A 16,449-nucleotide genomic window follows, 5' to 3' on the forward strand; every position below is an offset into this window, starting at 1 on the left:
CCATGCGTATTTTCCATTTTCAGTCAGTTTTAATCACGTCTGTGCGCCTTAACATCCCCGTGGACACAGAGCTTGCTGTGCTCTCTCTTGGAGAAGGTAACCAATTTTTCAAAAACAGTCCGTGTTTTCATCAGTTTCATGCGGATGGATTTCAGGGGTCAGATCGGTCAACCAACGCCAATTTCCCGAGTACGGGATATTACATATGGGTAAGACAGGAGCAAGTGTGCCCAATAAGGAAGGTTAGATGAGAATTGAAAACGTTCTCGAATAAAAACAAACGATTTGTCTATTACAGTAGTTTCACCAGCTTCATGATCCGATTCAGCGGATATTTGAAGCCATTTATGAATTCTTCTCTAAACTTCCTTTGCGTTCCCGCGTACATACAAGTGTTGGTGCAACAGCTTAGAAGCTGCGACATATTCCCCGTTTCTTGAAGAATGAACCAGAGATCGTTGAGGTTAGAACCCGTCAAGTAAATATTGCCTGTAAATCGCACGTAAAAGAAATGCACAACATACAGTGTCCACAATATCAGAAAACTGCCCGAGATGGTGAACAGCAATACAATTGACTTTCTTCGGCTCTCCATCTCCGGATCATTTTGCCTGTCCCCAGTGTTCTGGACCCGGAGTCTCCGGCGGGCTCTGTTCGCCACTAGAATGTTTCTGACAGTCAGCGCATTGAGCAACATCATCAGGAGGAATGGAGCACAAGGGGTTAAAATACGGTCAATCCAATCAAATACTGACCATAACAGTTCAGAATAAAAACTTAATCTAACATTACAGAACCATGAGGTGCCGTCAATTATATATAAAGGCTCAAATACAAAGTACCATGGAATGTTCTTTATACAGGCCACAACACAGAGTGTTGTTATAACCACACCGGCTACTCTTTCCGTGCAATATTTTGTTTTCCATTTCTGACAAGAAATGGCTACAAATCGATCGAAGGTGAACGCGACCATTAACCAAACTGAACTATCTCTGGCTGCGTAGATTAGAGCTATTTTTATGCTACACACCGTAGTGGTGGAGAGGAAGAAAACCGGGAAGTAAATGATACTCAGCCGGTTTAATATAACCGCAATTATAAGAACCAGGAGATCCGTCACTGCCATGGCCACCAGGTATCGAGTTATGCATCTAGAAAGACCGCATCTTCGACGGGACAGGATTACAATTGTCATTATGTTACCTGTTCAAAAAGGAGAAATATATATTTAGCCATTTACCTATTAATTGTCCTTTGCAAACAGTATGTATTTGACAGCATGATAAGCGTTTGTTCTTTCTGTAGGCAATTGCTTTAAGATCAGGGACAGTTGACTAGACCACACACAGAGTCTCTGCCAAATTCAAAAGAGGAGTGCAGAAGCAGAATAAAATCTTCTGCGCAACATATTATTTACCTGGAACACCGACAGCGGCTAGAATAGGGTAGAAAATTGCGTACACCGCACCCTTTGTTTGCCCATGCATGCCCTCCCAGGATGCACGACGTCTCACTGCTCAACATACAGCTCTGACGCAGTGATATGCAAAGATCCAGTTATATAACGGTTGCGAACTCATAGCGACACAATTAAGTTGCATCACTCGAGTAATAAACATAAGGTTATGTCATGAATGGTTGGTGGGTGGCAATCAAATTAAAGAGACTAAGAGAGAGGAGGTTAGTTCACAAGAGGGGGATGGGAACAAGTGCAGAGAGACAGGGGTGTAAAATAAAGGTAGAAGCAAAAAGTAGTAAGGTGAAAAGTAAAAGTGGCAGGCTGGCAAATCCAGGGCAAAAATCAAAAAGGCCACTTTAAAACATAACTGTATAAGAGCTAAGAGTGTTGTAAAAGCACGCCTGAAGGCTTTGTGTGTCAATGCAACGAGCATTCATAACAAGGTGGATCAATTAAAAGTGCAGATTGTTATTAATGAATATGATATAGTTGGGATCACAGAGACATGGCTCCATGGTGACCAAGGATGGGAACTCAATATTCAAGAATATTCAATATTCAGGAGGGATAGACATGAAAGAAAAGGAGGTGGGGTAGTATTGCTGGTTAGAGAGGAGATTAACGCAACAGAAAGGAAAGACATTAGCCGGGAGGATGTGGAATCGATATGGGTAGAGCTGCATAACACTAAGGGGCAGAAAACGCTGGTGGGAGTTGTGTACAGGCCACCTTCCAGTAGTAGTGAGGTTGGGGATGGTATTAAACAGGAAATTAGAAATGTGTGCAATAAAGGAACAGCAGTTATAATGGGTGACTTCAATCTACATATAGATTGGGTGAGCCAAATTGGTAAGGGTGCTGAGGAAGAGGATTTCTTGGAATGTATGCGGGATGGTTTTTTGAACTAACATGTCCAAGAACCGATTAGAGAGCAGGCCATTCTAGACTGGGTATTGAGCAATGAGGAAGGGTTAATTAGCAATCTTGTCGTGAGAGGCCCCTTGGGTAAGAGTGACCATAATATGCTGGGATTCTTCATTAAGATGGAGGGTGACATAGTTAATTCAGAAACAAAGGTTCTGAAATTAAAGAAGGGTAACTTTGAAGGTATGAGACGTGAATCAGCTAAGATAGGCTGGCAAATGATACCTAAAGGGTTGACGGTGGATATGCAATGGCAAGCATTTGAAGATCACATGGATGAACTACAACAATTGTTCATCCCAGTTTGGCAAAAGAATAAACCAGGGCAGATAGTGCAGCCGTGGCTGACAAGGAAAATTAGGGATAGTATCAATTCCAAAGAAGAAGCATACAAATTAGCCAGAAAAAGCGGCTCACCTGAGGACTGGGAGAAATTCAGAGGCCAGCAGAGGAGGACAAAGGGCTTAATTAGGAAAGGGAAAAGAGCTTATGAGAGAAAACTGGCAGGGAACATAAAAACTAATTGTAAAAGCTTTTATAGATATGTGAAAAGAAAAAGATTGGTTAAGACAATTGTAGGCCCCTTACAGACAGAAACAGGTGAATTGATTATGGGGAACAAGGACATGGCAGACCAATTGAATAACTACTTTGGTTCTGTCTTCACTAAGGAGGACATAAATAATCTTCCTGAAATAGTAGGGGACAAAGGGTCTAGTGAGATGGAGGAACTGAGGGAAATACATGTTAGTAGGGAAGTGGTGTTAGGTAAATTGAAGGGATTAAAGGCAGATAAATCCCTAGGGCCAGATGGTCTGCATCCCAGAGTGCTTAAGGAAGTAGCCCAAGAAATAGTGGATGCATTAGTAATAATATTTCAAAATTCTTTAGATTCTGGACTAGTTCCTGAGGATTGGAGGGTGGCTAATATAACCCCACTTTTTAAAAAAGGAGGGAGAGAGAAACTGGGGAATTATAGACCGGTTAGTCTGACATCGGTGGTGGGGAAAATGCTAGAGTCAGTTATCAAAGGTGTGATAACAGCACATTTGGAAAGTGGTGAAATCATCGGACAAAGTCAGCATGGATTTGTGAAAGGAAAATCATGTCTGACGAATCTCATAGAATTTTTTGAGGATGTAACTAGTAGAGTGGATAGGGGAGAACTAGTGTATGTGGTATGTTTGGATTTTCAAAAGGCTTTTGACAAGGTCACACACAGGAGATTAGTGTGCAAACTTAAAGCACACGGTATTCGGGGTATGGTATTGATGTGGATAGAGAATTGGTTGGCAGACAGGAAGCAAAGAGTGGGAATAAACGGGACCTTTTCAGAACGGCAGGCAGTGACTAGTGGGGGTACCACAAGGCTCACTGCTGGGACCCCAGTTGTTTACAATATATATTAATAACTTAGATGAGGGAATTAAATGCAACATCTCCAAGTTTGCGGATGACATGAAGCTGGGCGGCAGTGTTAGCTGTGAGGAGGATGCTAAGAGGAAACAGGGTGACTTGGATAGGTTAGGTGAGTGGGCAAATTCATGACAGATGCAATTTAATGTGGATAAATGTGAGGCTATCCACTTTGGTGGCAAAAACAGGAAAACAGATTATTATCTGAATGGTGGCTGATTAGGAAAAGGGGAGGTGCAACGAGACCTGGGTGTCATTGTACATCAGTGATTTAAAGTGGGCATGCAGGTACAGCAGGAGGTGAAAAAGGCGAATGGTATGCTGGCATTCATAGCAAGAGGATTCGAGTACAGGAGCAGGGAGGTACTACTGCAGTTGTACAAGGCCTTGGTGAGACCACACCTGGAGTATTGTGTGCAGTTTCGGTCACCTAATCTGAGGAAAGACATCCTTACCATAGAGGGAGTACAAAGAAGGTTCACCAGATTGATTCCTGGGATGGCAGGACTTTCATATGATGAAAGACTGGATCGACTAGGCTTGTACTCGCTGGAATTTAGAAGATTGAGGGGGATCTTATTGAAACGTATAAAATCCTAAAGGGATTGGACAGGCTAGATGCAGGAAGATTGTTCCCGATGTTGGGGAAGTCCAGAACGAGGGGTCGCAGTTTGAGGATAAAGGGGAAGCCTTTTAGGACCGAGATGAGGAAAAACTTCTTCACACAGAGAGTGGTGAATCTGTGGAATTCTCTGCCACAGGAAACAGTTGAGGCCAGTTCAATGGCTATATTTAAGAGGGAGTTAGATATGGCCCTTGTGGCTAATGGGATCAGGGGGTATGGAGAGAAGGCAGGTACAGGGTTCTGAGTTGGATGATCAGCCATGATCATACTGAATGGCGGTGCAGGATCGAAGGGCCGAATGGCCTACCCCTGCACCTGTTTTCTATGTTTGTATGTTTCTATGTCATTACTGTATGTGAGTTAGTCATTAAACAAACAAGTTAATGCTCTCAACTTTAAACTTTCCATACACCATAAGGAATGTTGACATAATATTGCATTTCTTTAAACCTAAGATCTTACCATTCATTTGGTTTATATATATATAAAGTTGTATTGAAGTTATATTGCTTAACATATTGTGGTTCAGAAAGAAGTAACCGCCATTACTGTTTCCGCAATTAAAACAGAAACGATAACTGATTTACAATCGGCAATAGTTATCACGACTCATCGGTATTCAATTCATATATTAAACAACGAACAATCATGTACCTCAACATTGGCTCCGTGGAGCAATGACCGGCGTTTGGATTCTGCGCTACTTAATTGTAACTCAAGGCAAACCATCATCTTCCAAGACCTGATAATTAGCATGCGGACAGGTTTCGTGTCCCACTTCCAACGACTGGCATTTTCCTTATGCATCAATATCTTTATTAACCCATATCGCCAAGGTATCTATTACATATTAGTATGTACAGCGATTGTCTCCCATTGGTATAATAAGCTCTTTAGGAGGATATCCATGTCTGGGTGAAATTGCTGAGAAATGGCAAGTAGAGTTTAACCCGGTTAAACGACAGTGATACATTTTAAGAGTACTAATGAGGCGTGAACGTACACTTCGAATGGTGGGACAGTGTATATTGAGTAACAGAGGGACCCTGTCGGCGCCACAGTAGCGCAGCGGTAGCGTGGCGCTGTTACTGCTCGCCGTGTCGGTGTTCAGTCCTGGCGTTCTCTGAAAGGAGTCTGTACATCTTCCGCATGGAATACCTAGGGTTTCATCAGGTACTCCGTTTCCTTCCACAGTCCAAAGACCTACCGGGTACGTTAATTAGTCATTGTAAATTTTCTCGTGATTAGGTTAGGGTTAATCGGGTTTGTATAGTCAGGGGAATAGACAAAGTTCTCTGTCGCGGGGACAGAGTGTCCCGAAGGCTGTGTTGCCTGTCTGGTGCCTCTTATCTGACCTGCAGAGGAATTTGCAGTGAGAGGAGAAAGATTCAGTTGTCGTGCTCCATGCGGGTATCAATGACGTAGGTAGAACGAGGAAAGAGGTTCTGCTGAGGGAATTTGAGCAGCTAAATTAAAGAGCAGAACCAAAAATGTGGCAGTCTCTGTATTACTATCTGAGCCACGTGTAAATTGGCACAGGGTTTCAAAGGTACATTTAATGTCGGAGAAATGTATGCAATATACATCCCGAAATGCTTTTTCTTCGCAACCATCGACAAAAACAGAGGAATGCCCCAAAGTATGAATGACAGTTAAGTGCTACAACCCCAAAGTACCGCACCCCCAGCTCACCTCCCTCCCGTGCGTAAGCGGCAGCAAGCACAATCCCCCCTCTCCCCACCGGCAAAAAAAGCATCGCCACCCATCACCGAGCACTCAAGCATGAGCAAAATCAACAATAAAGAAACAGATTTGCTGTTACCCCAAAGACTACATTGTTCACCCAGCATTCGATATACCTCAGGCCTTCTCTCTCCTTAATAAGGGAGAAAGAGTTGTCTCTGTTTCACAGCGAGAGGGGAGACGTAGCAAACAACTCGCTGGTTTACAATGTTAAAAGTCCGTTGCATTTCTTTTTTCGAGCTCTGTACTCAAAGATCTCAGGTCTCTTGGCATACAGCCAAAGATGTTCCAGCTCCCACGACACACCCGTTCGGGACACCAACCTTCGATCCGCCCATCTTCAGAGACCCGAGATCCTAGGCCTCCAAAGCCGAGCCGAAGTCTTAGGCCGAGCCCTTGCCGTATACAACAGCCAGTTGTTAACCCAGGACAGCGGTTCCCATTCCCACAAAGAACCATAGTCAGTGTATAACTCCAGGTCAGGGGTCTTCAAAAGAACCCTGAAAGGGAAAAATAGAGACCAAGAAGATGAGAGAGTTAAATGAGTGACTCAAGGATTGGTGTTGAAGAAGTGGGTTTGAAATCATGGGAAACTAGGACAAGTACTGGGAAAGGAAGGGGCTGTTCCATTGGGATGGGTCCACCTGAGCCGTGATGGCAACTGGACCCTGGCGAATCACATAACTAGGGCTGTGGATAGGGCTATAAAATAAATCGTGGATTGAAAACATTGTAGAAGTATGGATAAAGCAAAAGAGAAAATTGTGGATAAAGATAAAGTTTAAAAAGAGAAAAGTAAGGGTGGAGTGTAGAAAAGTCAGTGTAAAAGAGACAAATATTACTAGATTTTAAAAGAAATATGAGTGTAATGGCTGTTCACCCGAATGCCCGTAGTATTCAAAACATGGTCAGTGAACTTGTGGCATGGATCGGTATAAAGGGGTATGATTTAGCAGCTATTACAGAAATGTGATTGCAGGGTGGAGAGGATTGGGAATTAAATATCCAAGGATATCAGGTAATACGGAACCAACACACACAAAATTAGATTATAAGGACACTCAGTCCTTGTTTATTGTCATTTAGAAATGCATGCATTAAAAAATGATACAATGTTCCTCCAGAATGATATCACAAGAAACACAGGACAAACCAAGACTAAAATTGACAAAACCACATAATTATACCATATAGTTACAACAGTGTAAAGCAATACTGTAATTTGATAAAGAGCAGACCATGGGCACGGTAAAAAAAAGTCTCAAAGTTCTGATAGCCCCAACATCTCACGCAGACAGTAGAAGGGAGAAACTCCCCCTGCCATGAACCTCCAAGCGCCACAAACTTGCTGATACAGCACTATTGGAAGCACCCGACTGCAGCAAACTCTGAGTCCGTCCGAAAACTTCGAGCTTCCGACCAGCACCCCCCTCGTCGCAGCCTCTCCGAGCACTATCCTCTGCCAAGTGCTTCGACCCCTCCCTGGCCGCCGAGCAACAAGCAAAGCCGAGGACTCGGGGCCTTCTCCTCCAGAGATTCTGGATCACACAGTAGCAGCAGCAGTGAAGCAGGCATTTCAGAAGTTTCACCAAATGTTCCTCCGTGCTCTCATGTCCGTCTCCATCAAATCAGGATTGTGCACGGCACCCTACTTGACAAATAACAGACATCACCACTGGAGTGGCCGCTGCGAGCTGCGTCGCGCCACCATCTTCTCCTCCCTCAAATGCTGGAGGAACTCAGCAGGCCAGGCAGTATCTGTGGAAAAAATTACAGTCAACATTTCGGCGGAAACCCTTTGGCAGAACTGGAGAAAAATGCTGAGGAGTAGATTTAAAAGGTGGGGGGAGGGGAGAGAGGATCAGCAGGTGATAGGTGAAACCTGTAGGGGGATGGATGAAGTAAAGGGCTGGGAAATGGATTGGTGAAAGAGACAGAAAGCTAAGGAAGAAAGAAAAAGGGGGAAGGAGCACTAGAGGGAGGCGATGGGCGGGCAAGGAGATTAGGTGAGAGAGAGAACAGGGGATGGGAAATCGAGAAGGGGAGGGGGTTGGTGACATTACCCGGTATGAGAAATCGAACTTCATACCATCAGGTTGAAAGCTACCCAAATGGAATACTGTATAAGGTGTGGTTCTTCTAATCTAAGTGTAACTTCATCAGAATAGTGGAGGAGCCCATGGATAGACATATCAGGATGGGAATGGCAAGTGCAATTAAAATGGGTGGCCACTGGGAGATCCCACTTGTTCTGCCAGACTGAGTGTAGGTGCTTGCTGAAGTGTTCTCCCAATCTAAGTCGCATCTCGCCAATATACATGAGGCCACACCAGGACCGAACAGAGTAAGTGACCTCAACAGACTCACTGGTGAAATGTCACAAGGAAGGACTGTTTTGGGTCTTGGATGATAGTGAGGGAGGAGGTGTAGGGGCCGATGGAGAACTTGTTCCGCTTGCAAGGATAAGTATCACGAGGGAAATAACTCCCTTTAATATCTACTCCTCAGTTTTTTCTCTCTGCAATCCTGCTGAAGGGTTTCAGCCTGAAACGTCGACTGCACTTTTTTCCATAGGTGCTGCCTGGCCTGCTGAGTTTCTCCAGCATTTTGTGTGTGTTGCTCATATTTCCAGCTTCTGCAGATGTTCTCTCGTAAGTAATACAGAGGGATAGGCAGGAAGGTAAGGGAGGTGGGGTAGTGCTCTTAATTGAGGATGAGATCAGGGTGATAGTGAGATCAAAGGAACAGAATGTTGAATCCATGGTAGAGATTTGGAATAGTAAAGGGAAAAAATCACTGGAGAGAATGTCTGTAGGCCACTGAATTTTAACATTACAGTGGCACGGGCAATCAACCGAGAGGCATCCGAGGCATGTAAGAATGGAATAGCAGTTATCGTGGGGAACTTTAACTTGCACATAAATTGGGTGAATCTAGTTGGTCGAGGCATTCTTGAGGAGGACTTCATAGAATGCATACCTTATAGCTTCTTTGATCAGCATGTTACCAAATCTCCAAGAGAACGTGCTATCTTGGATCGAGTCCTGTGCAATGAGAAAGGTAAAATTAGTGATCTTGTAGTTAGGGATCCTCTTGCAAAGAGTGATCACAGTATGATTGAGTTTCTCATTCAAATGGAGGGTGCAATAATTCAATGTAAAACCAGTGTATTATGCCTAAAGAAGGGAGATTTATGCGGGATGAGGGAAGAGTTGGATAGGGTAGATTGGGAACACAGGCTATATGGTGGGACGGTTGAGGTACCTTGGAAGACTTTCAAAGAGATTTTTCAAGGTGCCCATCAAAAGTATATTCCAGTTCAAAGCAAGGACAGTAAGGGTGGGGGAGCCAGCCTTGGATAACTAAGAAAATGAAAGAAGCATCAAACTAAAAGCTCTTGTGTACATTGTCGCCAAGCGTAGTGGGAAACTGGAAGATTGGGAAAACTTTAAAAAGCAACAAGGAACCACTAAGCGAGCAGTAAATAAAGGGAAGATAGATCATGAAAATTTACTAGCACAAAATATAAAAAATCGATAGCAATTTTTAATAATTATATAAAGCAGGAAAGGGTTACAAAAGTGAATGTAGGTTCCTTGGTGGACAAGAAGGGGGAATTGATACTGAGAAATAAGGAAATGGCTGAGACTTCGAATGATTATTTTGTGTCGGTCTTCACGGTGGAGGACATGTCTAACATGCCAAAGAGAGATAATATGGATGTGATGGGAGGCGAAGACCTCAATACAATAGCTATCGCTAAAGAGGTGGTGCTAAGCAAATTTGTGGGCCTAAGGATAGACAAATCTACTGGCCCTGAATGAATGCATCACAGGGTACTGAAACAAATGGCAAAGGTTATAGTAGAGGCTTTGGTGACAATTTACCAAAATTATCTGGATTTTGGGCAGGTCCCAGTGGATTGGAAGAAGGCAAATATCATGCCATTGTTCAAGATAGGATGTAGGCAAAAGGCAGGTTACTGTAGGCCGGTCAGTTTAATATCTGTAGTTTGGGAAATGCTTGAAGCTATCATTAAAGAACATAGATTCAGCAAAGGTAGATCCTGTTTGACAAATTTACTGGAATTCTTTGATGATATAACAAGCGCAGTAGATAGAGGGGAACAGATGGGTGATATTTACTTGGATTTCCAGAAGGTATTCGATAAGGTGCCATATAAAAGACATCCATACTATAACGATGCACAGATTTGGGGTGATGTATTAGCATGGATAGAGAATTGGTTAACCAATAGAAAGCAAAGAGTTGGGATAAGCGGGTGTTTTTCTGGCTGGCAATCAGTGGTGAGCAATGTGTCATAGGGTTAGGTGCTGGGCCCGCAACTGTTCAGGATATATATTAACGATCTGGAATAGGGACCGAGTGTACTGCATGTTTGCTGATGATACTAAATTAAGTGGAAAAGCAAAATGTGCAGAGAATATGGACAGTCTGCAGAGAGGTATAGTTTGATTCAGTGAGTGGGCAAGAGTCTGGCAGATGGAGTACAATATTGATAAATGGGAGGCCATCCACTTTGGAAGTAAAATATTGCACCATGCTGCCGTGCAGAGGGACCTGGGAGTGCCTGTGAATGAATCGCAAAATGTTGGTTTGCAGGTGCAACATGCTATCAAGAAGGCAAATGGAATGTTGGCCTTCATTGCTAGAGGGATTGAATTTAAGAGCAGGGAGTTTATCCTGCAACTGTTCAGGGTACTGGTGAGGCCACATCTAGAGTACTGCGTGCGTGAAGTTCTGGTCTCCTTACTTGAGAAAGGATATATTGGATTTTGAGGTGGTGCAAAGAAGGTTCACCAGGTTGAATCCAGAGATGTGGGAAGGGGTTCGACTATGAGGAGAGATTGAGTAGCCTGGGACTGTTCCCGTTGGAATTCAGAAGAATGAGAGGAGATCTTATCAAACTATGAAAGGGATAGATAAGATAGAATCGGGAAAGTTGTTTCCACTGGTAGGTGGGACTAGAACTAGGGGACATAGCCTCAAGATTCGGGGGAGTAAATTTAGGACGGAGATGAGGAGGAGGAGTGGCGAATCTGTGGAATTCTCCGCCCACTGAAGTAGTGGAGGGTACTTCAGTAAATACAGTAAATACATTTAAGACAAGTTTGGAAAGATTTTTGCATGAGATGAGTCCATGGTCAGAGAGTGAGAGAGAGGTAGGGAGAGAGAGAGACGGAGAGGGAGAGAGGAAGAAAGAGAGAGAGAGAGAGAGAGAGAGAGAGAGAGAGAGAGGAGTAGAAATGATGAGGCCTTGCCGTGTGAGTATAGCGAGTAAGGAAAGAGACTGAAAAACAGGACATCAAAGATTGTGCCACCTACTGGTTACGGCTGTATTATAAAGCGAGAACAGGTGAATTTGTTGCCGAGGCAGTGCTGCAGTGGCAGGGTTTCAGGTTCTTAGATAATTGGTATCTCTTCTGGGACAGCGGCGACTTGCACAAGAGGTGCAGGTGACACGTGTAAGCATAAGTACGGAAGTTGAGCGACAGCACAAATTTGGAGCAGGGCAACTTACGACTACTGGGGACTAATTAAGGAGACTTCATTTGAAACAGCTGCTTCTTGGCACGTTCACACGTGATATATGGAGTCCGCTTAAAGACCAAATGCGCGGAATATATGACAAAAGTGGTAAAGTAGGAAGGAAGGCCAAGACAAAAATATAAGGAAACTGATTTTAATCAAGAATTAAAATGAAGAGATTGTAAGGTTTAAGGAGCTGATATCAAACGGAGGTCATGGGTATTATAAGGAAACTAGCAAATCACTCAGTACTGAAATTAGGAGAGACAGGAGGTTCCATGTAATGTCCATGCCAAAGAGGGTTAACAAGAATCCCAATTCATTTAATAAATATATCAGGAGCAAAATAATAAGCAAGGACCTGAACGGAATATTCAAGGATAAATATGGAAATATGTGCTTGGGTATCTAACAAGAATACTTTCTGCGAGATTTTCCAAGGAGAAGGATTTAGAGCATAATGACATAATTGTGGAGTGTATTAATTTTATTGGCCATTTTGAGGTAAACGACGTAGTGTTGGGACGCCTAACAACTTTTAACGTGGAGATGTCTGGCAGGATATCCCCCTAGTCATTAAGAGAGGCAAAAGATGAGATTATTTGAACTCTGGCAAAGGTCTTTTCCTAGCTCCGGAGAGATACTGGAGGACTGTCGAGTAGATGACGTTCTTCTATTACTCAAGAAGAGAAATAGGGATAATCGTGGAATATATACGGTGTCAATAAAAAGTATTCATCTCCCTTGGAAGTTTTCATGTTTTATCATTTTACAACATTGAATCGCAATGGATTTAATTTGGCTTCTTTGACATTAAACAACAAAGACTCTTTAGTGTCAAACTGAAAACAGATTTCTACAAAATGGTCTAAATTCATTACAATTATTAAACACAAAATAATTGATTGCATAATTATTCACCTTCTTCAAGTCAGTATCTGGTAGATGCACTTTCAGCAGCAACTACAGCCTTGAGTCTATGTAGATAAGTCTCTATCGGATTTGCACATCTGGACACTGCAAAATTTCCTCATTCTTTTTTACAAAACTGCTCAAGCTCTGTCAGATTTCATGGGGATCGTGAGTGAACAGTCCTTTCAAGTCCAGCCATAAATTCTCAATTGGATTGAGGACTGGACACTGATCTGGCCACTCCGGGACATTAACTTTATTGGTCTTAAGCCATTCCTGTATAGCTTTGGCTTTATGCTTAGGCTCATTGTCTTGCTGGAAAACAAATCTTCTCTCAAGCCGCAGTTCTCTTGCAGAGTGCATCAGATTTTCCTCCAGGATTTCCCTGTATTTTGCTGCATTCATTTTACCCTCTACCTTCACAAACCTTCCAGGGCCTGCTGCAGTGAAACATCCCCACAAAATAATGCGGCCATCACCATGCTTCACGGTAGGTATTTTGATGATGTGTGGTGTTTGGCATACTAGAAACATGCATTTAATACAGGGAGCGAGGAATTCAAAGGAGATCTGCAGGGTAAATATTTCACAGGGTTTTGTCTGTGTTTGGGATGCATTTCCAGAAGTGGACTCGAGGCAAGTACGATAGTAGCATTTAAGAGGTGCCTAGAGGAACATAGGATCATTGATGTGCCCAGAGGAACCTACCTGTATTAATCCCATTTTCCAACGCATTACCCGCAGTCTCCTGTCCCAAGGGTTCAAGCAGTCCTGTTAACTGTCCATAAATGTAGTCAATGATTCTGATTTTAGATGCTCTCGGGTAGTGGACATATCTATCACTCTCTGGTCAGCAATATCCCCTACAAATTCTTTACCCTTGCCCTAGAATCTATATTCCCCAGTTACATAAATAACAGGTGCAATTCATGTACAAACTCAAGACTGTGATTAAGCATTACTCAAACGTCATCTATAAATTCGCACGTGATACAGATTTTAGGGAAATATCAGATGGCGTTAAGGAACAGTACAGGAGTGTGATAAATCGCCTGGTTGAGAGGTGTTGCTGCAGCAACCTTGATCTCAACGTCAGCAGGCGAACTGAATTCGGGATTTCAGGAAGGAAAAGTCGCAAGAATAGTCACCTGTAGTCATCGAGGAGCCGGTGCTCAATGAATCCGAAACAGCTTCTTCCTGCCCGCTATCTGATTTCTGAATGTTCCACGCACCCGTGCGCAATACTTCATTGTGTCTTTTTGCGCAATATTTATTTATTTTGTAATTTGTAGTAATTTCCTCTTTGCACAGTACTGCTGCCGCAAAACGTCGCACATTAGTGCGGGGTCATGGGGGGGGGTGTCTACCTGGGGGGGGGGCGGGGTCCGCGGGGAAGCAACAGCGGCCGCGCCTCTGGCACTGAGTCTGACTCTGTGGTTCAGAAGGGTAGGGAACTGAAAAGGATGGTAGAAGTAATAGGGACTCTTTAGTTAGAGGGACGGATTTGTGATTCGTTGGACGTCAAAAGTAAACACGGATGGTAGCTTGCCTCCCAGGTGCCAGCGTCCGCAATGTTTCTGAATGCATCCACAATATCCTGAAAAGGGATGGCGAGTAGCCAGAAGTTGTGGTACGTATTGGTACCAGCGACATAGGTAGAAAAAGGGACGAGGTCCTGAAAACAGAATACAGGGAGTTAGGAAGTTGAGAAGCAAGGCGCCAAGGATAGCAGTCTCGGGATTGCTGCCTGTGCCACACAACTGGAAAGATAGGAATAGAATGAGGTGGCAGATAAATGCGTGGCGGAACAACTGGATTTCTGGATCATTGGGACCTCTTCTGGGGTAGGTGTGACCTGTACAAAAGGGTTGAGTTGCACTTGAATCCGAGGGGGGACGAATATCCTTGCTGGCAGGTTTGCTAGAGCTGTTGGGAGTGGTTTAAACTAATATGGCAGGGGGATGGGAGCCAACCTGTCTGATAGAACTGAGGATGAGCCTGCCAGTTTAAAAGTAGATGATGGGTGTATTACGAATATAAGGAGGGCAAAGACAAGGATTGGGTACAAATGCAGATAGTACAAAGAGCTAAATTGTACCACAGAGGCAAAATTAAAGTGCGAAGAATGCAGGACTGAAGATGTTGTATTTAAATGCACATAGTATTCAGAATAAGGTGACTGAACTTGTGGCGCAATTAGAGATTTGTCGGTATGAGTTATGGCTGAAAGTAGGTCACAGTAGGGAGCTTAAGATAATGCTGGAGAAACTGAAGTAGGTACAGAGGAGATGTCAGGGGGTAAGCTTTTTTTTTACGCAGAGAGTGGTGAGTGCGTGGAATGGGCCGCCGACGACGGTGGTGGAGGCGGATATGATAGGGCATTTTAAGAGACTCCTGGATAGGGACATGGAGTTTAGAAAGATAGAGGGCTATGGTTTTTTTTGTGTGCCATACCCTGCCAGAGCCTCGGCGACCACTTTTTCTGGTGGTTGTCTTGGAGGAAAGATTCTGTGAGTGGTCCCCCACGTCCTTCCCACAGCGCAGTTTTTTTTTTTTTACGAGGCCGAGTTGCGAGCTCAACACTCAACCCGGCACGGATGGAAAGTGCCCGGGAGCGGCCCGACTGGATTCGAACTCGGGAACCTTCTCTCCGGAGTCCGGTGCTGATGTCACTGCGCCACCATTTCTAAAGTAAGGACATGTTCTGCACAGCATTGTGGGCCGAAGGGCCTGTATTATGCTGCAGGCTTTCTATGTTTCTATGTTTCTAGCAAAATCTATGTTTCTCAGATTGATTTTCTGAATTTGAGAATGGCCAATTTTGCTAGCATCAAAACTGATCTTGTAGATGTGCATCGGGTTAGGTTGTTTTCTGGCTATCGGATGCTTGGTATGTAGGGAAGTCTTCCAAAGAGAATTATTAAGAGTACCGTGTTTGTATATTAAGATATAAGGAAAACCTATAGATTTAGAGAGCCTTGGCTTGCGTAGGATATTGAGCCCTGATTAATTAAGATGAGTAGTAGTTATAGGCAAGGAGGAAGAAAGAGCTTAAAGAGCATAAGAAACGCAAGAGAACAGTTATGACAGTTATCAGAAGTGCTAAAAAAGGTATTAGGTTGCTTTTTCAGACAAAATCAAGGGGAGACTCAAAGATGAGTGGTTTGAGTTGTTCTCCAATCTTGGCAAATCATTTGCAAACGTTTCGTTGATATGCAAGGAGACATCATCAGCTGTTAACTTGTGGAGTGTCCTCCGAATGCTTGGCCTTTATTTACTAATGATTCAACTGATTGGTCGTTATTACGGAAACTCAATGTGATGGAAGGAGGGGGTCTCGTAGCTGATTGGTTGCGCGGCAAAAACGCACAGAGTTCGCCACGCAACCAGTCAGCGACGAAAGCCCCTCTCTACATCACAATGAGTTTCCGTAACTCAACCCAATCAACCTCCCGAGCGGCACGTTCTCCCAGTAATTTCCAAGCTGAAGAGTCTTTACGGATACATTAAAATAAAAAGGACAGCAGGTGACAAAGTTGGTGCACTTGAAGATCAGTGAAGTAATTTGTGTATGAGACATAACGAGATAGAATGATCTTGCATGGATTTTCGTTGCATCTGTATTTACTCGGGGGGTCATGGACCGTATCTGGATTACAGAAGGGGAGATGCTAGTTGTCTTCAGGCAAATATACGTCCCAACAGCCTGACAAGGTGTCCCGCAGAGCTAGTAGGAGGCAAGTTCAGAAATCACAGGGGCCCTGGCACAGTTATGTGAAACGTCACGGAGGGACTCACTCGACGTGCTTTTACGATA

General features: G+C 43.7%; 1 protein-coding gene across 1 annotated transcript; it reads right to left on the reverse strand.

The window, feature by feature from the left end:
- Positions 1-292: 292 nt before the first annotated feature.
- On the reverse strand, positions 293-1,198 carry LOC140203568 (probable G-protein coupled receptor 139). Its single transcript, XM_072269613.1, has one exon. The coding sequence runs from the start codon at positions 1,196-1,198 to the stop codon at positions 293-295; it is 906 nt and encodes a 301-aa protein (XP_072125714.1).
- Positions 1,199-16,449: the final 15,251 nt, after the last annotated feature.

This window comes from Mobula birostris, chromosome 10 (genome assembly GCF_030028105.1).
Source record: "Mobula birostris isolate sMobBir1 chromosome 10, sMobBir1.hap1, whole genome shotgun sequence".
NCBI classification, from domain to species: domain Eukaryota; kingdom Metazoa; phylum Chordata; class Chondrichthyes; order Myliobatiformes; family Myliobatidae; genus Mobula; species Mobula birostris.